Source organism: Eublepharis macularius, chromosome 5 (genome assembly GCF_028583425.1).
Source record: "Eublepharis macularius isolate TG4126 chromosome 5, MPM_Emac_v1.0, whole genome shotgun sequence".
Classification (NCBI taxonomy): domain Eukaryota; kingdom Metazoa; phylum Chordata; class Lepidosauria; order Squamata; family Eublepharidae; genus Eublepharis; species Eublepharis macularius.
The window spans coordinates 173108095-173129272 of NC_072794.1; the positions used below are offsets into that span (position 1 = coordinate 173108095).

General features: G+C 47.8%; 1 protein-coding gene across 1 annotated transcript in view; it reads left to right on the forward strand.

Annotated features, from left to right (window-relative positions):
- Window positions 1–21178, forward strand: part of TGM2 (transglutaminase 2) — a 54054-nt gene that overhangs the window by 21624 nt on the left and 11252 nt on the right. Inside the window, exons 3-10 of the mRNA XM_054980003.1 lie at window positions 877–1119; window positions 2119–2237; window positions 9609–9737; window positions 11051–11228; window positions 13924–14059; window positions 14817–14920; window positions 15380–15619; window positions 16248–16517. Coding sequence (XP_054835978.1) covers window positions 877–1119; window positions 2119–2237; window positions 9609–9737; window positions 11051–11228; window positions 13924–14059; window positions 14817–14920; window positions 15380–15619; window positions 16248–16517 — 1419 coding nt within the window. The remainder of the gene's footprint in view (window positions 1–876; window positions 1120–2118; window positions 2238–9608; window positions 9738–11050; window positions 11229–13923; window positions 14060–14816; window positions 14921–15379; window positions 15620–16247; window positions 16518–21178) is intronic.

The following is a 21178-nucleotide window of genomic DNA, read 5'->3' on the forward strand; positions in this document are numbered from 1 at the left end:
AGGGAAAGAATGCAAGAACTCCCAGGAGGTGGAGATTGTCAGGTAGGAACAAGGAAAAGCTGCTGCAGTTTGCGGGAGAGGTAAAGGTGGAGAAAAACTGCCATGTGGAAGCAATCTGGATTGGAGCAGGTTCTCTGAAGAGGTGGCACAGAAATTATCTAAATAAACCAGCCTCTCCCAGTCTGCTGACTCAACAGTCAATGACTCTGCCTTGTGGGCTTGCCCGGGGACATCCCGCCAGCTCCTGGCAATGTTGCAGAGGGTGTTCTTGGATGCGTACAGATGTTGCGCATCCTCTGAAAGTCATACCCAGCACCTTGCACAGTGTGGCAGGTCCAGTGGTCCTTTCTGCGGAGGCTTCCAGAGCATCTGGGGCTTTCTGGGATGCTCCTAAACACATTGCAGTCCACGGAGCCCTCTTTGCTCAGCCCCGTCTTGGCATACACCAGTCTAGAGAACTGCTCCGTAGGACTGCAATCAGAGAGCCATCTGGGTGGACGGGGTGGGGTGGGGGAGCTTTTAGCTAAACTCTGGACTGAACAGCCAGAGCCATCCGTCCCCCTGCCTTTCCCCCGTGCCCCCCTCCCAGCTCAATGTGCTGGAGACAGACAGCAGGGAAAGTGCTTTTCACCCTCCATGTAAGGGTCACATTGTTCCATGGCTTATCTTCTCCAGTCCCTTGAAAGTGTGTCGACTCCTCTTTGCACCTTTTGCAACTGGCCAGCATTCAACTAAAGGCTGCCCAAAGCTCCCTTTGTTAGCAGGCTTTGGACTGGGGGAAACATCTGCTTTTCTGCAGGCACTGGGGGGCCAGGGGTGTCTTTGGCTGGACTTCAGGCGCAGAGAGGGCATTAACCTGCCTGCTTCTTCCCACAGGGCCTTGCCCCGACGAAGGATCTGGGACCAAGAGCCATTTTCCTCTCTCCAGTTCCTTGGAAGCCGAAGCCTGGAGCTCAGCAGTGGAGAGCCAGGATGGAGCCACCTTGTCCGTGTCCATCTGCTCCCCTCCAGACGCCCGGATCGGCCGCTACAGCCTCACCATGGAGGCCTCCACGGGCTACCAGGGCTCTAGCTTCAGGCTGGGGGAATTCGTCTTACTCTTCAATCCTTGGTGCCCAGGTGTGTGTGTGTGTGTGTGTGTTTAACAGCCTCTCCAGAAAATTTCTGGGAAGCTCTTTTTGACCCTTTCCAGCCATGCTGCCCACTCTTTATAGGGTGTCAAAAGAAGATCCCAATCACTTCAGTCTCCTTAATAGTCATCTTGCTTGTTTAAATGTAAATTCCAAAGGCCTGAGTAGTTATTTAAAAAAAAATTCCCATGAAAAAGCAACTGCAGTAGATTCAATTAGCTATATGCCAAAACCCTTTCAGCAGACTCCAGTCCCAGTCTTCAGAAGCTGTTCTTGCCCCCAGGGCATCGTCCCACCATTTCATAGGTCCTTTTTATTCCTCCCCCCTTTAAATACAAGTTGCTGCTCTCCAAAGGAGAAGCGTGTCCAACTCCTGCCTCCCAAAAGAGAACAACAAACGTTCATGTGTTGGTGTGTTCGTGTTCGTGTTCGTGTTCATGTTCGTGTTCGTGTTCGTGTTCGTGTTCGTGTGTAAAGAGATTACCAGTGCAGGCAGCTGTGCAGACAGCCGTGTGCACACACAAAACCTTATTCCAAGCCTTAGGGCCCAGGAGAGCCTTTTGCAACAACTGCCTTTAGCTGGCACATGCGCTGAGCCTCAGCCCCACCCACTAGGGAAGCCAGCTCTACCCAGGCTCCACCCCCAAACCTCTAGGAATTTCCCAACCCAGAATTGGCATCCCTAGTTGTGGCAGAGGCAAGATTTGAATCAGGGAGTCCATAGCTCAGTCTTTCAGCCCTTGTGCAGCACCAGCCATTACTCTGTAAAACGGTTCCAGAATGGAGGTCTTTGGGGGGCAGCAGCCTTTTGTCTTCTTCAGCTATTTTTGATCTGGGTGTCTGCACATGCTCAAAGGCAGTCTCACTTCAATACATTTATTTTTAAATGGATCTGTTAGACGCCCTTGGGAGATCTCACTTATCCCGTTGCTCCAGGTCTCTGCCGTCTTTCTGCTGCGACTGCAGCTGTGCTTTCTCTGTTCCACAGTGGATTCCGTCTTTCTCGAAAGCGAAGAAGAGCGGACCGAATATGTGCTGACCCAGCACGGCCACGTCTTCCAGGGGTCGAACAGCTTCATCTATTCCATCCCCTGGAACTTTGGGCAGGTGAGTTGCCTTCTTGGCCCGGGCTGACCTTCTGGCGGGAGCATTTCATGCTTGGGCAGGCCCATTGGCCAGCCCTGCGATACGCATCCGTGAGACACATAGAAGCGCAATAGCCAGAATCTGTCCTTTCAGGTGCAGCCGGAAACAGCCCCACAGCCTGCATGCAGGGAGTGATGCTAAGGCCCTGCAAAACTTCCCTCCTGGACACATTTTCATTTATTATATTTTTATATACCACCCTTTTACCTTGTAAGGAACGACAACCTATGGGTGAAATAAATGCAGGATTAAAGCCAACCAACATCAACAACTAAACAAAATAGTTAAAATTATTGAAGATTTGCGTAAAAAGCAGCTAAATTAAAAAATAAACTACCAACCTCCATTCAGCATCTTTGAACACCAGCGCTAAATCCAAATATCTTTCTCTTTGAAAATGCTGAAAGGAACGTCCCAGATTGGGCGTCCTTCGTGTTACCGCAGAGTAGAAGAAAGCCTGAGGGGAATTTTTTGAGGAACCCTCGAAGTGGAGAGGTGGCTTACAAATAAAACATAATAAAAACATAAAGCATCATAAAAATTATTAAAACCCACTATTTAAAAAGAGTAGAGCATAAAACAACAACAAATGCTTAAAATGGGTCTTAAACATTATACACACAGCTTAGCTTTTTGTTCTCTGTTGCCCGAGAGGGTTGGACCAGAAACAACAGGTTAAAATTAAAGCAAAAAAAGTTTCCAGCTAAACATTAGGAAGAACTCCCTGACAGTGAGAGCAGTTCCTCAGTGGAACAGGCTTCCTCGGGAGGTGGTAGGCTCTCCTTCCTTGGAGGTACTTAAGAAGAGGCTAGATGGCCGTCTGACAGCTGAGATGATTCTCTGTCTTAATATGAATGTACACATATCAGGAGAGGGAGGGCAGGAAGGGATGAACCTGGCTAATCCCTTGGCTCTCATGGCCCTTTCTTACCTGCCCAGAGTAATGCTGATTGCCACTTTGGGGTCAGGAAGGAATTTTTCTCCAGGCCAGCTTGGCCAGGGATCCTGGAGAGTTTTTTGTCTTCCTTTGAGCATAGAGCAGGGGTCACTGGGAAAGGTAGCTGTGAAATTCCTGCATGACACAGGGGGATGGACTAGATGACCCTTGGAGTCCCTTCCAGCTTTATGTTTCTGTGTTTCTAGTTATTCCAAAGGGCTGAAATTGACAAAAGGCATATGTTTATATAGTGGTTGTGATGAAACCTGTACACTTGCTACATTAAATACCTATAAAATATGTATTAAAAGCTGTACACCCGATTAACCAGATAAGTTGATTAACAGGATGTCTAGGTCCGGCGGGGAGGTGCTTGAGTCATTCACTCTCTGCCCACGGAACATTGCTGTTCTTTTGTCGCTGCTGGGCTGGGGCTCTGGCAGGTGCCATGCAAGTGACTCATGTACTTGGTAGCCAATTCGCTCACACAAAGCAGAGATAAAAGGGCAGCCGGCCAAGGAGGTGGTGCTGGAGTAGGCTGTGGGTGCCAGCCAGGTCCCAGGCATGGCTGCCCCCTGCTCAGTGCTGCTGCCTTCCCGCCACCAGGAAAAAGCTTTTGTAACTCATATTTGGTTAACTGGCAACCCCCATTCCCCATGGATATGGGTTAAAAAAGGTTAGGCTGTAATTTGAAAACCAAATTTCTCTGCTGAAAGTAATTTCAATCTGACCAAAAACTGTAACAATCTGTCAATCTGTTATCAACTCCGAAATTCTTCCATTGCTAAAGAGATAACCCCACAAAATAAACTGCACGAGGAATTTTGCTTTTAAAAATGCCACATTTCTGGATATGAAAACATTGACTGTGAGCTGTGTACATAAATCCTTGGAATCAAGACTAGATATGGGCATGAACCGCAAAAAAACCAAACCATGTGATTTGTAGTTCGTCAAATTTCACAAACCACGAACTTTCATGAACCTGCCCCTGGTTCGCAAAAACATCACATCCAGGTCAGAAAATCATCACTTCCAGGTCAGCAGAAGTTCACCTCCGGGTCAGCAGAAGGTCTGCAGGAAGTCCATCCTCTGTTGCCTAGGAAACCGATTGATAGACATGAAACTGTCTGCAGTGATGAACCAAAAAAACGAACCAAATGAACCAGCCTAAAGTTCGTGGCGGTTCGTCAGAAATGGGATCTCATGAACCGTGGTTCGCGAACCATGAACCGGCCTAGTTTGTGCTTAATTTTGGTTCGTATTTCGGTACGTTCCCATCTCTAATCAAGACATGACCCCCAGGAGATTTAGCATCACTTAGATTCTGTTTTGTCGCATCCCTCACTGGTGCTCCCATGAAATTCCGTAGACTAAACGGCACAAAGATTTTAAAGAAAGGAAATTGACAGGGGAGGCTGCAAAGCAGATCCTTTTTATTAATTGGTAAGATGTATTGATTTGGAGTCCAGTGCATTTTTAAGCATATCTATAAGATATAGTTTTTTTAAAAAATCAAAGCCCAGTGCTGATATTCATTTCAAATAAGTGTAACACATTGCCACTGATTTATCTTCTCTGGAGTCCCTTCAAGGCTAAAGAGAGCACTCCACAATACAAATTTCCCACTTTTTTAAAAGCCACATTTCTGGATGTGAAAATGCTCAGAGGCCTGATCTGGAAAAGTAGGGAGCCGAGGTCTGTACTTTCAAACTGTTGAATCCAGACATGACTCAGGAAAAATACAACATAACTCAGAACGCAGCGCCAGCTGTAGTCCACGTTTTGTTGTATTCGTCTCATCAGTGCCCATGTGAAATGCCCTGCACGCTCTAATCATAAACGAATATAGAGCTGAGCTTAGAATCGGTTCCTCTGAGTGGCTGGTGGAGTCTAGGAAGAGGAATCTTTCATTCATGCAACTGCAAAGCAGGGGAAGAGAGGTCTGCAATCCTAGTCCTACTGCATTGTTTATTAAGATAGATCAAGATGGGTAGCTGCGTTAGTCTGTCTGCAGCAGTTGAAAAGAGCAAGAGTCCAGTAGCACCTATAAGATTAACAAAATATGTGGTAGGGTAGGAGCTTTCGTGAGTCATAATTCTGTGAGACACAGGTATTTGAAGGTGTGAGCTGTGACTCCCGACAGCTCATACCCTACCACACATTTTGTTAGTCTTATAGGTGTGACTGGATTCTTGCTGTTTTCTGCTACATTGTTTATTGGACGAGAGCCAGTTCAGTGTAGCGGTTAAGAGGGCAGGACTCTAATCTGGAGAGCCAGGTTTGATTCCCTACTCCTCCACCTGAAGCCAGCTGGGTGACCTTGGGTCAGTCACAGCTCTCTCAGAGCTCTCTCAGCCCCACCCACCTCACAGGGTGTTTGTTTGTTGTGGTGATAATAATAACATACTTTGTAAACCACTCTGAGTGGACGTTAAGTTGTCCTGAAGGGCGGTATATAAATCGAATGTTATTATTATGATGTCTTTTGCTGGCTGATTGAATTATTTTTTATAGTTTGCAATCCACTTTGAGTGACAGTGAGAAAGGTGGATTGTAAATGTAGTTAATAATAATAAACAATAATAAAGTGTTTGCCAAGCCTGATCTCCCATTTCCTGCATTGGGGTGGGAGACTGTGCCCTTTGCTGCTGGGCCTGGCCTCTGCCTTCTGGATTCAGCCATCTGGAGTCTTCGATGCCTCCGAGGAGAAGGGCAAATCTCCTATAGAAAATGAAGGCACACGGCCAAGTACCTTTAGAGGTAGAGTTGCCAGCCTCCAGGGGGGTAACAGATACAGCAGGGTCCTGACAGGAGTTAACAAACAAGACCACCTAACGACAACCACTTCAACACAATCTTATGTAAACATTCATGTAACTAATACATTATAAATCAATTGCCAGTATTTGTGCAGTTCATATAATGTAATTATTCAATGACCATTCATTACTAAATGCAGTTTCAACACATTTATACGGTCTTTGTTGCAAGACCTAAGTGCAGAGAAATGTTATTCGTCCACAGCCATATAGCTTCCCGTCATGAATCAGTGAGCAAGATAATTCCGTCCAATATATCAGTATAAATGGCCACAGAGGCACTATAGGTCAAGAGGCATGTAGAAAGAAATATCCATCTGACGGGAAAACCGGTAGAGGGTCTCGTTTCTAGATTCTCCAGGTGGGTCCTGGAGATCTCCTGGAATTACAACTAATCTGCAGATGATGGAGCTCAGTTCTCCTGGAGGAAATGGCTCCTTTGGAGGGTGGACCCTGTAGCATTGTACCCAGCTGAGATCTCTCCCCTCCCCAAACCTTGCCTTGCCCAGGTTCCTCCATCCCCCAAATCTCCTGGCATTTCCCAAGCTGGAGATGACAACCCTATCCATAGGAGATTATTGGTAACTGAGAAAGACCTATGTATAGTTCCTTTGGGAAATACTGGAGCTTTGGGGGTGGCACCCAGGGAGGGCAGGGTTTGAGGAGGGGGGGAACTGCTCAGCGGGGTATGATGCGGTAGAGTCCACCCTCCAAAGCAGCCATTTTCTCCAGGGGAACTCATCTCTGTAGTCTGGAGTACAGTTGAAAAGAGCAAGAGTCCAGTAGCCCCTCTAAGACTAACAAAATAAGTGATAGGGTATGAGCAGGGCTTTTTTTTCTGGGAAAAGCGGTGGTGGAACTCAGTGGTGGAACTCAGGACCACACAATGACATCACTTTGGGTCAGCTGGAACAAGGGGGGAGTTTTTAAAAGTTTAAATCGCCCTCGTCAAAAATGGTCACATGGCTGGTGGCCCTGCCGCTTGATCTCCAGACAGAGGGGAGTTTAGATTGCCCTCCATGCCAGCGGCGCAGAGGGCAATCTCAACTCCCCTCTGTCTGGAGATCAGGGGGCGGGGCCACCAGCCATGTGACCATTTTCAAGAGGTGCCGGAACTCCGTTCCACTGCTTTCCAGCTGAAAAAAAGCCCTGGGTATGAGCTTTTGTGAGCTATAGTTGAAGATGTGAGCTGTAATTCACAAAAACTCCTACCCTACCACTAATGTTGTTAGTCTTATAGGTGCTACTGGACACTTGCTCTTTTCCACTGCTACAGACAGACTAACACAGCTACCCACCTTGGAGTACAGTTGTAATTCTGGTAAATCTCCAGGACCCACCTGGAGACTGGTAACACTAGACCTATCAGAGGAGATACTTGAGGGCAGGCTTTTCCCAAGAAACTGCATCAGCCTCAGTTTCCCCACTTATATGGGATTGCATAGGATTAAATGGGATTTTTCTGGTGGCGTGCTTAATCCAGGGATATCGAGTTCAATTTTGGTTTATTTGTTGCAGCCATAAATCACAACATGTGCATAAACATTTAAATTAAAACAAAGTAGGAAGAATGTAAAACCAGCTGCCAAAAAAATGACAAGCTCACACTGGCTGTTTAATGACAAAGAGAGAATAATTCTGATTTAAACAGGCTGAAAACACCCCAACTCACAACAGAGAAAACCTCCAGAAATCCTCAACCAGTCTCAAAATGGGAATTAACGCAATCCAAGCACGTCGGTCGAACTGTGCCAGCGAAAAAGTAGCCACTTTCTATGTCATTTGCAGAGAATTGTCAGCAAAAAAGGTCTTTTTTTTTAGTAAGAGGAACCTACAATCTGAGCGCTTTAATAGAACAGAGTTATTGCAATAAATGTTCTGAAATAAACTGCCTTGAGTGCTGAAAGACAGTAGGCAGCTGGAATTAATAAATATTTTGTGAATTAAAAGCACCATATCAATGAATGGTCATAGCAGTATAAATCTCAGAGCCCCTGGACAGTAAAAAGTGTCCCAAGGGAAAGCAAGTAAATCAATCAATCAACACCAGGCCCATCTGAGCTAGGCAAAACTCATCCAGGCTAAAAGAGTTTGCATCTTTTTCTTCCTCCTTGCCTGTGTGTCTTTCCTCTAAATTCTCTCTACAAACCGGCTTTGTGTTGTTTTGCAGAGCCCCGCGTGCCTTCCCTTTCCGCCTTGCCGCAGAAAGGAGGTGTCTCCCGGGGCTTCATGGCTTTCTAATCTGTCCTGCACAAACGGGCCAGAAGTATTGGGCTGTCAGGCTGCCAGAGCCCTCCTGAGCTCTGAGATAAAATGGGCTTGGGAGCTGTGTGCGAAGCTTCTCCTTTGGGCTTGCTGAACTTTCCACGGCCAGGACTAAATTAGCGCAATCTCTGCAGACTTAAAAGACTTATTCGTTGGGCCCATTCTGAGGTTTTGCTCCATTTTGATGTCTAGACTGGAGGTGGAGGTGATTGGAGCATCTGCATGGCATTGACCTCCTATCATCTGATTCTATATTTTCCTCCGTTTTACTGCAGTCTTTCCCAAAAATTGCAGTTGAAGTGTGTTTGTACTCTGTGTGGATGGGCAGCTGAACATTTTTTAAAAATCGGAAATTGACATATTGCGATAGCATTATAATGCTCTAACCATCAGTTGCCACAATCTACTAGTTCCTTTGAATTACCAGCTTTTTTTTAAAAGCAAGTATTTAGCCCTTTTCACTGTGAAGATATGAGGGGAAAGATGTATCTTTGCAACAGAAAGCACTAGAAACTAACTTATTTTCTTTGAATTGAAAGCTGGGGATTCAGAGGAACTAGCAGGCAGTGACAATAGATGGTTATAATGTCACTGCACTGTAGCACAGTACCAAATTCCCATTTTTTAAAAAAGAGTCTGAAATAGCCCTCTGGTGGCAAGGGGAAATGGCAGCTATAACGCCCCCTCCTTCACTCCCCACCGTGAGGCAAATTTTATCACCAACATTCAGTTCCCCTGTGTTGTGTCATGCAGCAGTGGCATGTTGCGTGATGATGTCACATGCAGTGATGTCATCACACAGTCTGGGCGGGTGCATGTGCCTGCTCTGCGTGCACACGTGGGGGCAGCAACAGACCTGAGGCTGCCCCCAGCCTCGGGCACCAGAAACCCTGGCACCGGCCCTGTCCTCATGTAAGAAGTATTATACACTAAGACTCTTTGCAGCCCTTTGTTCTGAAACAGCTAAGCTCTTCTGACATTATTCTTCTACACCAGACAGGACAGCAGCTGGTAATGAGCAGATCCCACCCGCTCAAGAGCCTTCAAATGTTAATGAATTTGGGTTTGGGTTTTATTTATTTATCTAGTTGTTTATCTAGTTTCCCTGAGCCTTTTGCAAATGTTTGCCCTGAGGAGGAGCCTCCAGATTCCTTTCACAGTATCTCAGCAGGAAAAAGGTGGAGGCTGCTTTCTCATGGAAGCCCCCTCGGGTGAGGCACGACCCCCCCTTCCGTGTTCCTCTGGGGCCCTCATACCTCTGCTCCCCACCCCGTGTCTTCCATCTCCTCCTCCTCTTTTCTGCACTAGTTTGAAGATGAAATTCTGGACATCTGCCTGCAACTGCTGGACACCAACCCCAAATTCTTCAAGGACCAAGACCGGGACTGCTCCCGTCGCAACAGCCCCGTCTACATTAGCCGGGTGGTGAGCGCAATGGTGAGTTGGAAGCCTCAGGAGCCAACTGGCCCTTCCCAGTAAGTTGCAGCCCTGAAGGCAGCTGGACCAAGACCTCTGGCCCTGATGGCGCTGGGTGGGTGTGGCTGTTTGGCATGGACCCGATCAGTGGTGACAGCTGGATTGAATCCCAGCAGCCCCCGCTGATGCTGCTGGGGAGAAAGGGCTCGGTTTGCCTCTGGGCCACTTTAATGTCCTTATCTGTCTGCCTCTGTTTGGAACAAAAGAGGAGGCTACAGAAGGTCCCATCCATCCATTCCATAGTCCTAAAGAAACAGCTGGTTTCTCATTGCGTCTCACATCTAAGATGCCCCTGATACACGAATTTATGCACACCCTGCAAAAATAAATAAATACATTTTGCACCAGGCGATGCAAGTCTTGCATTCAGGAAACCTGAACTGTGCAACCTATATAATTTACAGGAGGACTGGAGAGAAACTGCAACATTTCTCTCATTTTGCATTTATGTATTTATTTTGGTTATTTATTGTCCATCTTTCTCAGTGCAAGTCAATACGATATCTGAAAAGAAGCAGAAAACTGAGACAGAGCTGAGACAATGCTAAAACAAAGCATAAGCAAGTAAAACTGTGAGGGAGATATATTTAAATATCCCAGACAGTCCTCATTATGGGGCAATATCCCTTCACTCACCAGGTGCAGGATATTCCACCTTCTTCATATCTATATATAGCAGAGTCAACAGCTGAATCCAGTGAGAAGTAATATCATTTGAGCAGATAATATTGAACTTCATTTAATAACTATATACAGTAAAGCAAACAACAAACTATGAGAGAAACTTATTCATGACTTGTACATAACAGAGAGACAGTTACAGCAACAGACCTTTTTAACTGACACAGAAAGGAATGTTCATTCACAGCAGGGAGGGGCCAGTTCAACAGCAACAGATAAACAGACACTAAGTATCAAGCCCCTTTTCCATCTGCAAGTACACTCTTTCCATTCAAATTAGGCTACAGTGATTTATTCCAACAAAAACAACAATGCAGAAATTACTTAGTAGGAGCATACTTAAGCTCAACTGACAGTATACAATAGTGTAGTCTACAGTTCCTATTCCTTTACCAAAGCATCTTCCTGAACTATTTCCTTACAATACAGCCCTCCTACCTGTGTAGGAAAGCCTCCTTAAAACTTCTTTGTCTTTCACATATAAATCTTAGCACTGGGAGATGAAAAATTTGAAATTTTGCAACAGGATTCTGAACATCCCATCAATTCCTGGTGAAAGGTCATTCCATCTCTGGTGATCTCTCGTGCTGCAGGTGAATTGCAATGATGACCAAGGAATCCTGTTTGGGCGCTGGACGCAACCATATGATGATGGAATGAGCCCCATGGCTTGGAGCGGAAGTGTGGACATCCTGCAGCGGTGGCGGAAGTACGGGTGCCAGCCAGTCCGCTACGGGCAGTGCTGGGTCTTTGCTGCTGTGGCCTGCACAGGTGAGAAAGACACGGCAAATCTCTGTGCCCCAGTTTATTATTCCCCCATAGAGAAAGCTGGCTGGACTCTAAGTCAGGCTTTGTGGACATTTGCAGAAGCAGACAGGAGAGCTTTGTGCTGGGGAGATGGTGGTGCCATTTGCTAGATGTTCTTTCACATACAAAATTCCCAATGCATTTAAAAATTCTTACCCCCTCTGTGGAAGGGGTTCTAAATCCTCCTTTAGTTCCCTCCCTAAAGTGCTATTCTTCTACTTGCCGGGAGCTGGTTATGCAAAGGAACTTTACAAATGTGATTCCCTCATTTGTAGCCTGGAAGAGGGAAAGCGTGCCTTGCCACATGGGGACTCACGCTGTTGCATGTCTAAAGGCAGTCAGGCCAAAATGCAGCAAGGGCCATGGCTAGGAATAAGAACATTAAAAGAATCATAGAAGCATAGAGGTGGAAGGGACCTCTAGGGTCATCTAGTCCAACCCCTGGATCGGACCAGGAGTCCATCTAGTCCAGCATCCTGTCTCACACTGAGGCCAACCAGTCACTCTGTAGAGTCAACAACTGGGCACAGAGGCCGAGGCCTTCCCTTGATGTGGCCTCCTGGCACTGCTATTCAGGGGCTTACTGCCTCTAAGTGGGGGGAGGTTCCCTTTACTCACTATGACTAGTAGCCATTGATAGCATCTCTCTAATCCCCTTTTAAAGCTGTCTGTGCCTGTGGCCAACTTTACATCCTCTGGCGGCAAATTCCACATTTTAACCACTCATTGTGTAAAGAAGTACTTAGAATCATAGGGTTGGAAGGGACCTCTAAGGCAGCTGCCCCTCTGGAACCATCATTTAATCTGCCTGGAAACAATGTGGGTGTGTTGGGGTGGGGGACATCTTCCCCCCATCCTGCTCCTTGAGGATTGCTAAAAGGGCCGAGCAGCCCCCTTCTATCCCCACTTGGCAGGAAACAGCGAGGCCAGTGTTACAACCCTGCTCTACAAAAACATGAAATGGACAAATAAGGAATACAATGTGGAAAGGGTTTTTTTTTAACTGCAAAAGAATGCCATTAGTATTAGATGAGAGGAATATATAGAAATATTTCGCTTCATGGCAAAAGGCTGCTAAACTTGATCTAAGATTTAAGACCCTGGCATTGCCTGGACTTTGCTCCTTCGCCGGCCAGCTGGTCTATAGATTAGACTTTGCATATACAAAATCAGGTAGAATGAGACAATCGTTTCCAAGCTCAGAATTCCCAGCCTTGACATACATAGGCTGATGTGCAAAGCCAGCAGCCTTGGCAGAGGAAATTTTATTTTGTTTCATGCATTCACAAAAAATATATCTCACCTTTTCAATTCATTGAATCTTCAAGACACCAAACAGAAACTGAAATGGAAGCATGAAGCTCTGTTGCACCCCAAGTCAGACCTTTGATCAGCTCTGGCCAGCAGCAGCGCTCCAGAGTCACAGACAGAGAAGGCCTTTGCTGACCTCGCCAAGATCTTTTGAAAAGTGAGGGATTGAGGGCCAAACTAGACGTGACGGCATCCTCGTGTGTGTCCACCGTGGGGATTCTGTTGCCATTTTAAAGCAAGGACCAAATCTTGATTGGCCTGGTTGCCACTCTCCACATCCTCTGGCAGAGAAGAGTCTTTCCCATCAGCAGCCACCTGGCTGCCTTTTTAACCTGGAGTTATGAAGTCTGTGGGAATTTGGTTTTAGGTAGGTCGCTATGTTGGTCTGCAGTAGAACAGCAGGATTCGAGTCCAGTGGCGTCAGCTTTCAAAATACAGATACCTGAAGAAGGGAGCTTTGACTCAAAAGCTTAGTCCCTGAAAACTTTGTTGGTCTCTAAGGTGCCACTGGACTCGAATCCTGCTGTAGGAATGTAGGATAGCTGAAGCAAAAGCCACAGAGACCAAGACAAGAGAACGACCCTTCTACTAAAAGCACAAGCAGATAAAATCACCTTGACTGAGAGTCCAGGAAGGGCTTTCCAGAACTGGGGGTCCAGCATGGAAAAAAAAACCCTCCCTTCTTGGCAGCCCAAACCTCCGTAGGAAGGGAAGCCACAAAAACAGCCTAGAAAATAATCTCAGAAAAGCAGGCTGGTTCCTGCGGGAACTGACATGGAGGGGTGTGTGTAATCCTTTTCCTGACTGTCCTTTTTCCTCTGCAACCCTCCCGACCCCTCAACCCCCACAACAGCTGCTTTCCCCTTCTTGCTTGGGAAACATGTCTGGGAACTTTGGGTCAAGTTTTCCCCTTCTCCTCCTCCTCCTCCCCCCTTGGAAATGCCCCACCTGCTTAGTACATTGGCAGCAAACAAAGGATTGAAAGACCTTCTGGGTCACAGAATTCTCATTTTTCTTTTTTCCCTAATTACAATAAGAGGAAAACTATGAAGGCAAATCTTTGACTATCCACCCCACAAAGTGGGGTCTTTTTAAAGTCAGGGGAGGAGCAGATGCCCCCCTTCCTTTGACTTTGCAGAGATTGGCCCCTCATAGAATCATAGAGTTGGAAGGGACCGCCAAGGTCATCTAGTCCAACCCCCTGCGCAATGCAGGAGATTCACAACTACCTCCCCTCCCCACAACCCCAGTGACCCCTACTCCATACCCATCCACATGCAGCAGCTGTCCGAGGGCTTCCAGACTGATGCCTGCCCACCTTTACCTCTCTCTCTCTGTCCCTCCCTAGTGCTGAGGTGCCTGGGAATTCCCACCCGCGTGATAACCAACTACAACTCTGCCCACGATACCAACAGCAACTTGACCATTGAGCAGTACTTGGATGAGAATGGAAGGCTGCAGGCAGGAACCCGGGAATTCATTTGGTGAGTGAGCAGGTGGTGGCCAGAGCTGGCCAGACTCATTTTGCAGGCACACACCAGTGAGGCATTTTCGGCCTGTGAGCTTGGTGACCATGGGGACTAGGAGGCCGAGATATGAATTCCATGCAGAGCCGAAGGGATCAGGGGACCAGTGAACTTCTGAGATGCCAAAATGCAGCAGATTTTGCTTTTGCACTGAGGCAGAGCCCAGGCCGTGTCTGAACAAGGTCTGAACTTCAGTCCTGGTACTGCCACTTGAAAAATGGCTGCAATTAGCAGGGCTGTGTTGCCAGTCGAAGCAGGCAGTGCTCAGCAAAGCGAACCAGAAGCCTGACTCGGTGTAAGACAGCTTCAGATACTGACCTCATGACCATCCTGTATTGCAAAATTGCAAGGGATCCCATAAAAAAACTTACAGAAAATCCCCAGGAAAACATCCCACTGGGAAAACTGGATATGTGTTAGGTGGAATTGTGTCAAAAACTCTGTAATGTTGTGGCACCCTGGAGGAAAGAATGCGAGGCAGCAGGGCAAAGTGTGGCACAGTACAGATGGAGAGAGAAATAGGGGATGGAGGAAGGAAAACTTGGGTGGGCCGGAGAGCCAAGATGGCTGAATAACTTTATCACTCCTGCACCAGGTGGAAACGAGGGCTGGTGAGCCCCGTTTCACCACAAACTTCATATGTATCTGACCAAGTAGATGGGAAAGTTTGGCCTTCAAGCACCTTCTTTCCCTCTTCCCGTTGCTGATTCCACAGGAATTTCCACTGCTGGGTGGAAAGCTGGATGACTCGTCCAGACCTTTCCGACGGCTACGATGGCTGGCAGGTTTTGGACCCAACTCCTCAAGAAAAAAGTGAAGGTAACCATTCTGAACACCGTTGTTCCACTACAGTCTCAAGTGTCTCTCCCAAACCCATCCATACACCCCATAAAGGTCTATGCTCATCACCAAAGATGCTTCCTTTATGGGGCCCGTTCCCCCATTTTCTCATCCCACAATCAGGTGTGTTTTAATATTCTAGGCCAGCTCCATTGCCTGGCCTGAAAGAAGTGAGAAGCCACTTGGGAACTATGGTTGTTGTGGGTTTTCCGGGCTGTATTGCCGTGGTCTTGGCATTGTAGTTCCTGACGTTTTGCCAGCAGCTGTGGCTGGCATCTTCAGAGGTGTAGCACCAAAAGACTTGGGAACTTCTTGCGTGTTCCAACTCCCCTGTGCTGGAGATCAGACGAAATAGCTTCTGTGGCCCTTCTCCGGGGTCCTCAGACACACGAAATTGTTTGTTCGTGCAGGATGTTGACTGCACCTTTCATTCCTCAGGAGTTTTCTGCTGCGGTCCAACACCAGTCAAGGCCATCAAGGAAGGAGAACTGAGACTGAAGTATGATGTTCCCTTCGTCTTTGCCGAGGTCAATGCGGACGTGGTTTATTGGATGCTTCAGAGCGACAGTTCCCGGAAGAAGACCGTCAACTCCACTCTCGTGGGAAAGAACATCAGCACCAAGAGTGTGGGTAGAGACACGAGGGAGGACATCACCCACAACTACAAGTACCAGGAAGGTACAGAGACCTCCCAAATTTCGAGAATAAGACTCGGCGCGGAGACGTGGTACCTGGACATTCCAAAATAAGGAGGAGGCACTCCTGGAAATTTCCCCCTCCTTTTGTGTCCAACTGTCTGTGTGATAGACTAAAGAAAGACGCACTCCTAAGCATGTGTAGAGGACCTTTAGAAATTAAACAGGGCAGGTGTGTCATTACAGATGAGGAGTTTAGCTGACTGACCGAATTGTGGGTCTCTAGTAATCTGGACAGTAGTTGAATCCCCAAGACTCTAGATAGAGGGGCCATATTATGTACTGTGTTTGGATGACCTCTCCAGACACCCCTCCCCCCAGATGGGGGGCTTTCTATATATTTTGCTGCTTCAGGTCTCATTTCAGGGGGAAAGCGAGTTAGGATCATTAAAAAAAATAAACTTAATCGAATTAACTTGTACAGCTACTGGAACATAAGGATGTCTGCCCGTTTTCAGATTTCTGAGATCCAAACCCTACTGCATTGTCATCCCAGCCACGGATCATATTTGTCTTATACTGTGCAATCTGCCTTGTGTCTCAGTGAGAACGGTGGACTATAAACAAGAACAATAATAAGCATAATTGTTGCAATGGTTTCCTTTTGGCAGGCTCTGAGGACGAACAGGCAGTGCTGGAAAAGGCTAAACTCCGGAAGACCTACCCAACAGAGGAGGAGGGCTTGAAAGTCAAGATCAAAGTCTCCGAGGGGATGAACAACGGGTGTGACTTTGATGTCTTTGCCTACATCAACAACCACACAGCCAGTGAGCGGACATGCCGGCTGATGTTTGGTGCCCGTGTTGCTGGCTACAATGGGGCACTGGGCCCAGAGTGCGGGAGCAAGGACCTTCTGAACGTTGCCTTGCAGCCGTATTCAGGTAAGGGAAGAGACCTCTCTCATTTCTCCTCTTTTGTCTCTGATCCCTCCTGCCCCAAAACAGTTCCCACACTCCACACAAAGCTCCGGGGAGCTCCACTAGAGTGAGTGTTGCACTCAAGGATGAGTCTGGTCTTTATGGACCATGAGCCTCTGGAATGCACAACACAATGATAAGCAATCAAAACAATTGTTGCATCCCGGGCAGAGCCTGATGCTTTTTTTCTACCTGGGAGTCTTGGAATGCACAGCCAGGGCAGTAGACAAAAGCAAAATCACAAACCAGGACAGATCCAGGAAGCCGAAATTTCTGTCCGAAAAGCAGGGCGGGCAGGAAGCTCTGGCATTCAGGGTCCAAAGCTAGGGAGCCAGGAGGAGACTGGGACCGGGTTTCTAGTTGAAAAACAAGCACAGGTTAGCAAGACAAAATGCAAAGCAGCAAGCGAGGTAATCCTCATTCACTGAGGGCCAAGCTACAAGTGACGAATGACACTTGAACAGCAAGTGGATTGAGTGGAGGGCAAGTGAACAGGGAGAAATACACTTGCCATTCAAGTGTCATTCGTCACTTGTAGCTTGGCCCTGAGTGAATCAGCTCAAAGAGGAGGTGGTAAGCCAGGCTGCTTCCATAACATGCCCTGGCCAGAGTCTTACTTTTATCTGCCTAATTAGCTGACTCATCGCTGAAACACAGGTGTTGCTTCTTACTGGCTTATCATTCCTGCTTCTCTAACAACTGAGCTTCAGCAGCTAGGGCTAACCATCTATGTGCAATTAACCAGGCGCTTCTCCATCTCTCCTGAGCTGTCAAATGCTGCCAGTGTCTCCTGCACTCAGCTGATTCTGGAGGAGACGCTGGTGGTGGCCAATGCACAGGTCTGTGTTCCAAGAGCAACCCTCATTTCCTGATGTTTCTTTCACTGGCTCTGCCTTTAAATCCAGCTGCTCAGGCAGGGATTCCTCCAGTGCAGGGCCTGCTTCTTCCATTTCCTCATCCTTGGAGGAAGAGGTGGCTGGCTGGCTCACAACAGTGAGATTAGGGGAGCACAAGGGGCTAGGAGGTGTGAATGCCACATGAAGAGGAAGTCTTTTGACTGCCCAGGGTTGCTCCCCACAGGCTGTTTCCCCAGGGTGAGGGTGGTCATGTGGTCAGGAGCCAGCTGAAGCAAGGGACTCCTGCTATGCAGGCAGGTGCCACAGGCTCCATTCGGCTCATACATGGGGCACACCAATGAGGACCATGAGCGAAGGCTCACCTGTGCACATCTGCTGCTCAGAAGCCCATATGGGAAAGGAGGACCTGCCCAGCGGCTCTGCTTTTTCCTCTTGGGCACTAGAGGGAGAGGTCGGGGACTGTTGCTTGAGTTGTGAGAATTCAGCAAGGGAGAATCAGGTGGCAGAAGGGTGTCTCAAGAAAGGCTCTGCTGGAGAAGCCGGTCAAAGGAAGCACAGGTCACTAGAGGAAATATGGCCCAAAGCCCAGATATTGAGGGCCTAGATACTGAGGGCCCTTTCACCTGTCTTACAAAGGATCAAATGTCCTGTCTGTCTTCGGAGCAGGGCTTAGCTCACACTACGGGCTACGCAGCAAGTAGTAATAGATGCAGCACAGTTTCTCTTGAGCAATCTCCTCTCTCCTAGAGCAACTGAGATTTTGCAGCCTTACTTCATCTCCATGTTCACAAATCTGAACTCACCGACGGAGGCTGCGTGATGCCCAGGAGTCAAGAACAAAGTAGCTGTAGGGCACTGGGACTAGCTGAGGGTCTCTCTCATTTAGTGAGGTGGATTAGATTAGCATGCCATGGTTTAAGCTTTATGATTCAGGGTGGAAATGCATGTTTCTAAGTACCTAGGGATGCTCAAGTGAACCTCATTTCATGTCCCCCCCTCCAACTTTCCATGCAGTCACTCACACAGTCACACTTCAGTTTGCTCCACATGAATACATTCACGCGTTCAATATCAGTTCCTCCTCAACTGCTAAAAGTATCCCCGTTTCCTCCACATCCATTCATTGAAATGCAGATCTTGACAGTTTCTCACACCTTAAAGAAATACCAATTGGCAAGTCAAAGGAGCCTGCAGTACTTGTTCTTGCAGTGAAAAGTCTCCGGACTCACTCACAGATGCAATCACACAAAGGGAGCTCCCGTGAAAGTGGCATTCACATGTGCCAAGCAAGAACAGCCTGCAGGTGAATTGAGGATCGCACATAAAACCCTGCACTTGAGTGTCCCCAGGTAATTTGCAACATGTATTTCCACTCTCAAGATGGGTTGACAAGTGTGCTACTGCAGTTATCTTAGCCTCATGAAAATCATTTATTTATTTTCCGGTTGCTTGTCATGCTTGGTTCTCCACGCCTGGTGCATTCATTTTAGCAGGCACAATCCCTGTGGTGGGCAACCAGCTACAACTGGCACCAAGACAGGCATTCCCCGTCTTACCACAAGAAGTGCAAGCAGAGGATCGCGTTTCCCTTTGCACTGGCGATTTCCTGCCCTTTGAGGCCAGTGCCAAGCCAGGGGGTGCCATTGTATTCAGCTAGTCTCTGTCACAGCGCCCAGCCTTCAGTTCAAGCAAACAATGGGCTTGTATTGTGCAACTAGCAGAGCGAAAAAAATCCATATGGTACGAACTCGGGAGAACAGAGCCGGAGGCAAAGCCGCAAAGATAAGCAGTCCTTCCGGCCTGCCCTGGGGATGGAAGTTTCGACGGGGCTTCATTTCCTGCCGAGGTGGAGAACTGGTGTTGACGTTGGGCCAGAGCCAGGCTTATCACTCCCCAGTCATGCCCCGGGTGTGTCAGGACAGGCGATGGGTGCGCTGTGCTCCTGCCTGGGTGCAGCCTGGTGTGTGGTGGCAGCGGCAGCACCCCAGACACTGTCTTCGTTCCCCAGGAGCCTACTACACTTAGTTTGGGGAGGGAGGACTGCCAAGCCTTGTGGTTCCCTTTCAGCCACGTGGGTTGCAACAACCGGCAAGGTGGGTCTTGGAGGACAGGAGCTGTTGAAGCAGCTGGTTCGGTTCTCCAAATCAGAGCAGCCAAGATAAGCCCCATGCTTTGTTCCAACATGAACACAGAGAGGGCAAGTATGAACTCACCAGTTAGTTATCCTTGTGCAGGATAATTGGTGAGATGCAAGGAGTACAGCCATTTGCGCCTGTTGAGGAATGTGGCACTGGACCGAGCTCTCTTGGCGAGCTGTGAGGATTGGAAGGGAGATGGGATCTGTTGCCCCTTGGGCTCAAGCTAAGGGCCCGGTCTGTCTGAGCCAGCATTAGACAGACGCCATCTGGGAGCCCACAAGCTCCCGGAAAACACTGTCCCTCTTCCCTCTCTTGTACCAAAGGAACGTTCCACGTGATGCTCCCAGTTTGGTTCAGTGGTAGAGAGCGACGGGACTCTAAACTGGAGAGCCGGGTTTGATGCCCCACTCCTCCACTTGAAGCCAGCTGGGTGACCTTGGGCCAGTCACAGCTCTCTCAGAGCTCTCTCAGCCCCACCCACTTCACAGGGTGAATGTTATGGGGATAATAATGGCATACTTTGTAACCCGTTCTGAGTGGGCATTAAGTTGTCCTGAAGGGCGGTACATAAATCAAATGTTGTTGTTGTTGTTGTTATTGTTGTTATCAGCCCTCTTCTAACAGAAATATTATGCCTCCTTTGCCCAGAATGATAATTTGAATTAGAAATATATCTCCTCTTCCACATGAATAACACTGAGACACTGAGAGATCTCTGTCTTTTGGTGCTACACCTCTGAAGATGCCAGTCACAGCTGCTGGCAAAACTCCAAGACCATGGCTATACAGCCCAGAAAATCCACAGCAACCATCATTCTCTGGCTGTGAAAGCCTTCGACAAAACAAATATCACATCCCTGCTCCGTCTCCTCCCCTATAGGGTTGGCAAGCCTGGTGACCAGCAAGAGGGTTGGGGGTGTTTGGGGACATGTGACATTTAGGTAGAACGTGGAAATGACAATGGGTAGCTCTAGGAATCAATTTTCCCATAGAGTTTCCAGCAATTCCTAGAGCTACTCACTGCCACTTCCGTGTTCTACCCAGAAGTGACATGGCATCATGGAGGACACCAGCATTTTTTGTTTTAATGTTCTCCCACTGCTGCTCGGAGCAGTGGTGGGCAACAGAAATGGGACGCCTCCTGCCATAGCTTGGGAGCCCTACTCCCCTCTCCAAAATCTGCCCTTCCCAATCTTTGCCCCCAAATCTCCAGGAATGTCCACATCTGGAGTTGGCAAAACTAATTCTTGCCCTAGCACACTGTCCAAAATATCCAGAAATGTCTGGAAACATAACATGGAGCTGACTGGGTTGGCCCAGGCTAGAGGTTGCTATCCTGGCAGGACATAAAGCTTGGTTTCTTTCCCATCCACATTTTTGTTGTTGCCTAAAATATTACGAGGTCTTTTGTGTTGTCTGTCTGCCTAAATGGCCTTCACCTTTTGTGTTTCAGCACAACACTACCCTTCCAAGCCCCCTGTTTGTACCTTTACACGCTAAACCGCTGAGCAAAGAAGAGTACAAACGTCTTCAAGTTGTCAAAATGCTGCCTCCATGCTGTTGGCATTAAATTGCTTTTCCTGTGCATTGCCTGAGCTTTTAGACCTTTGCAGACCCGGCCTCCTTTTCG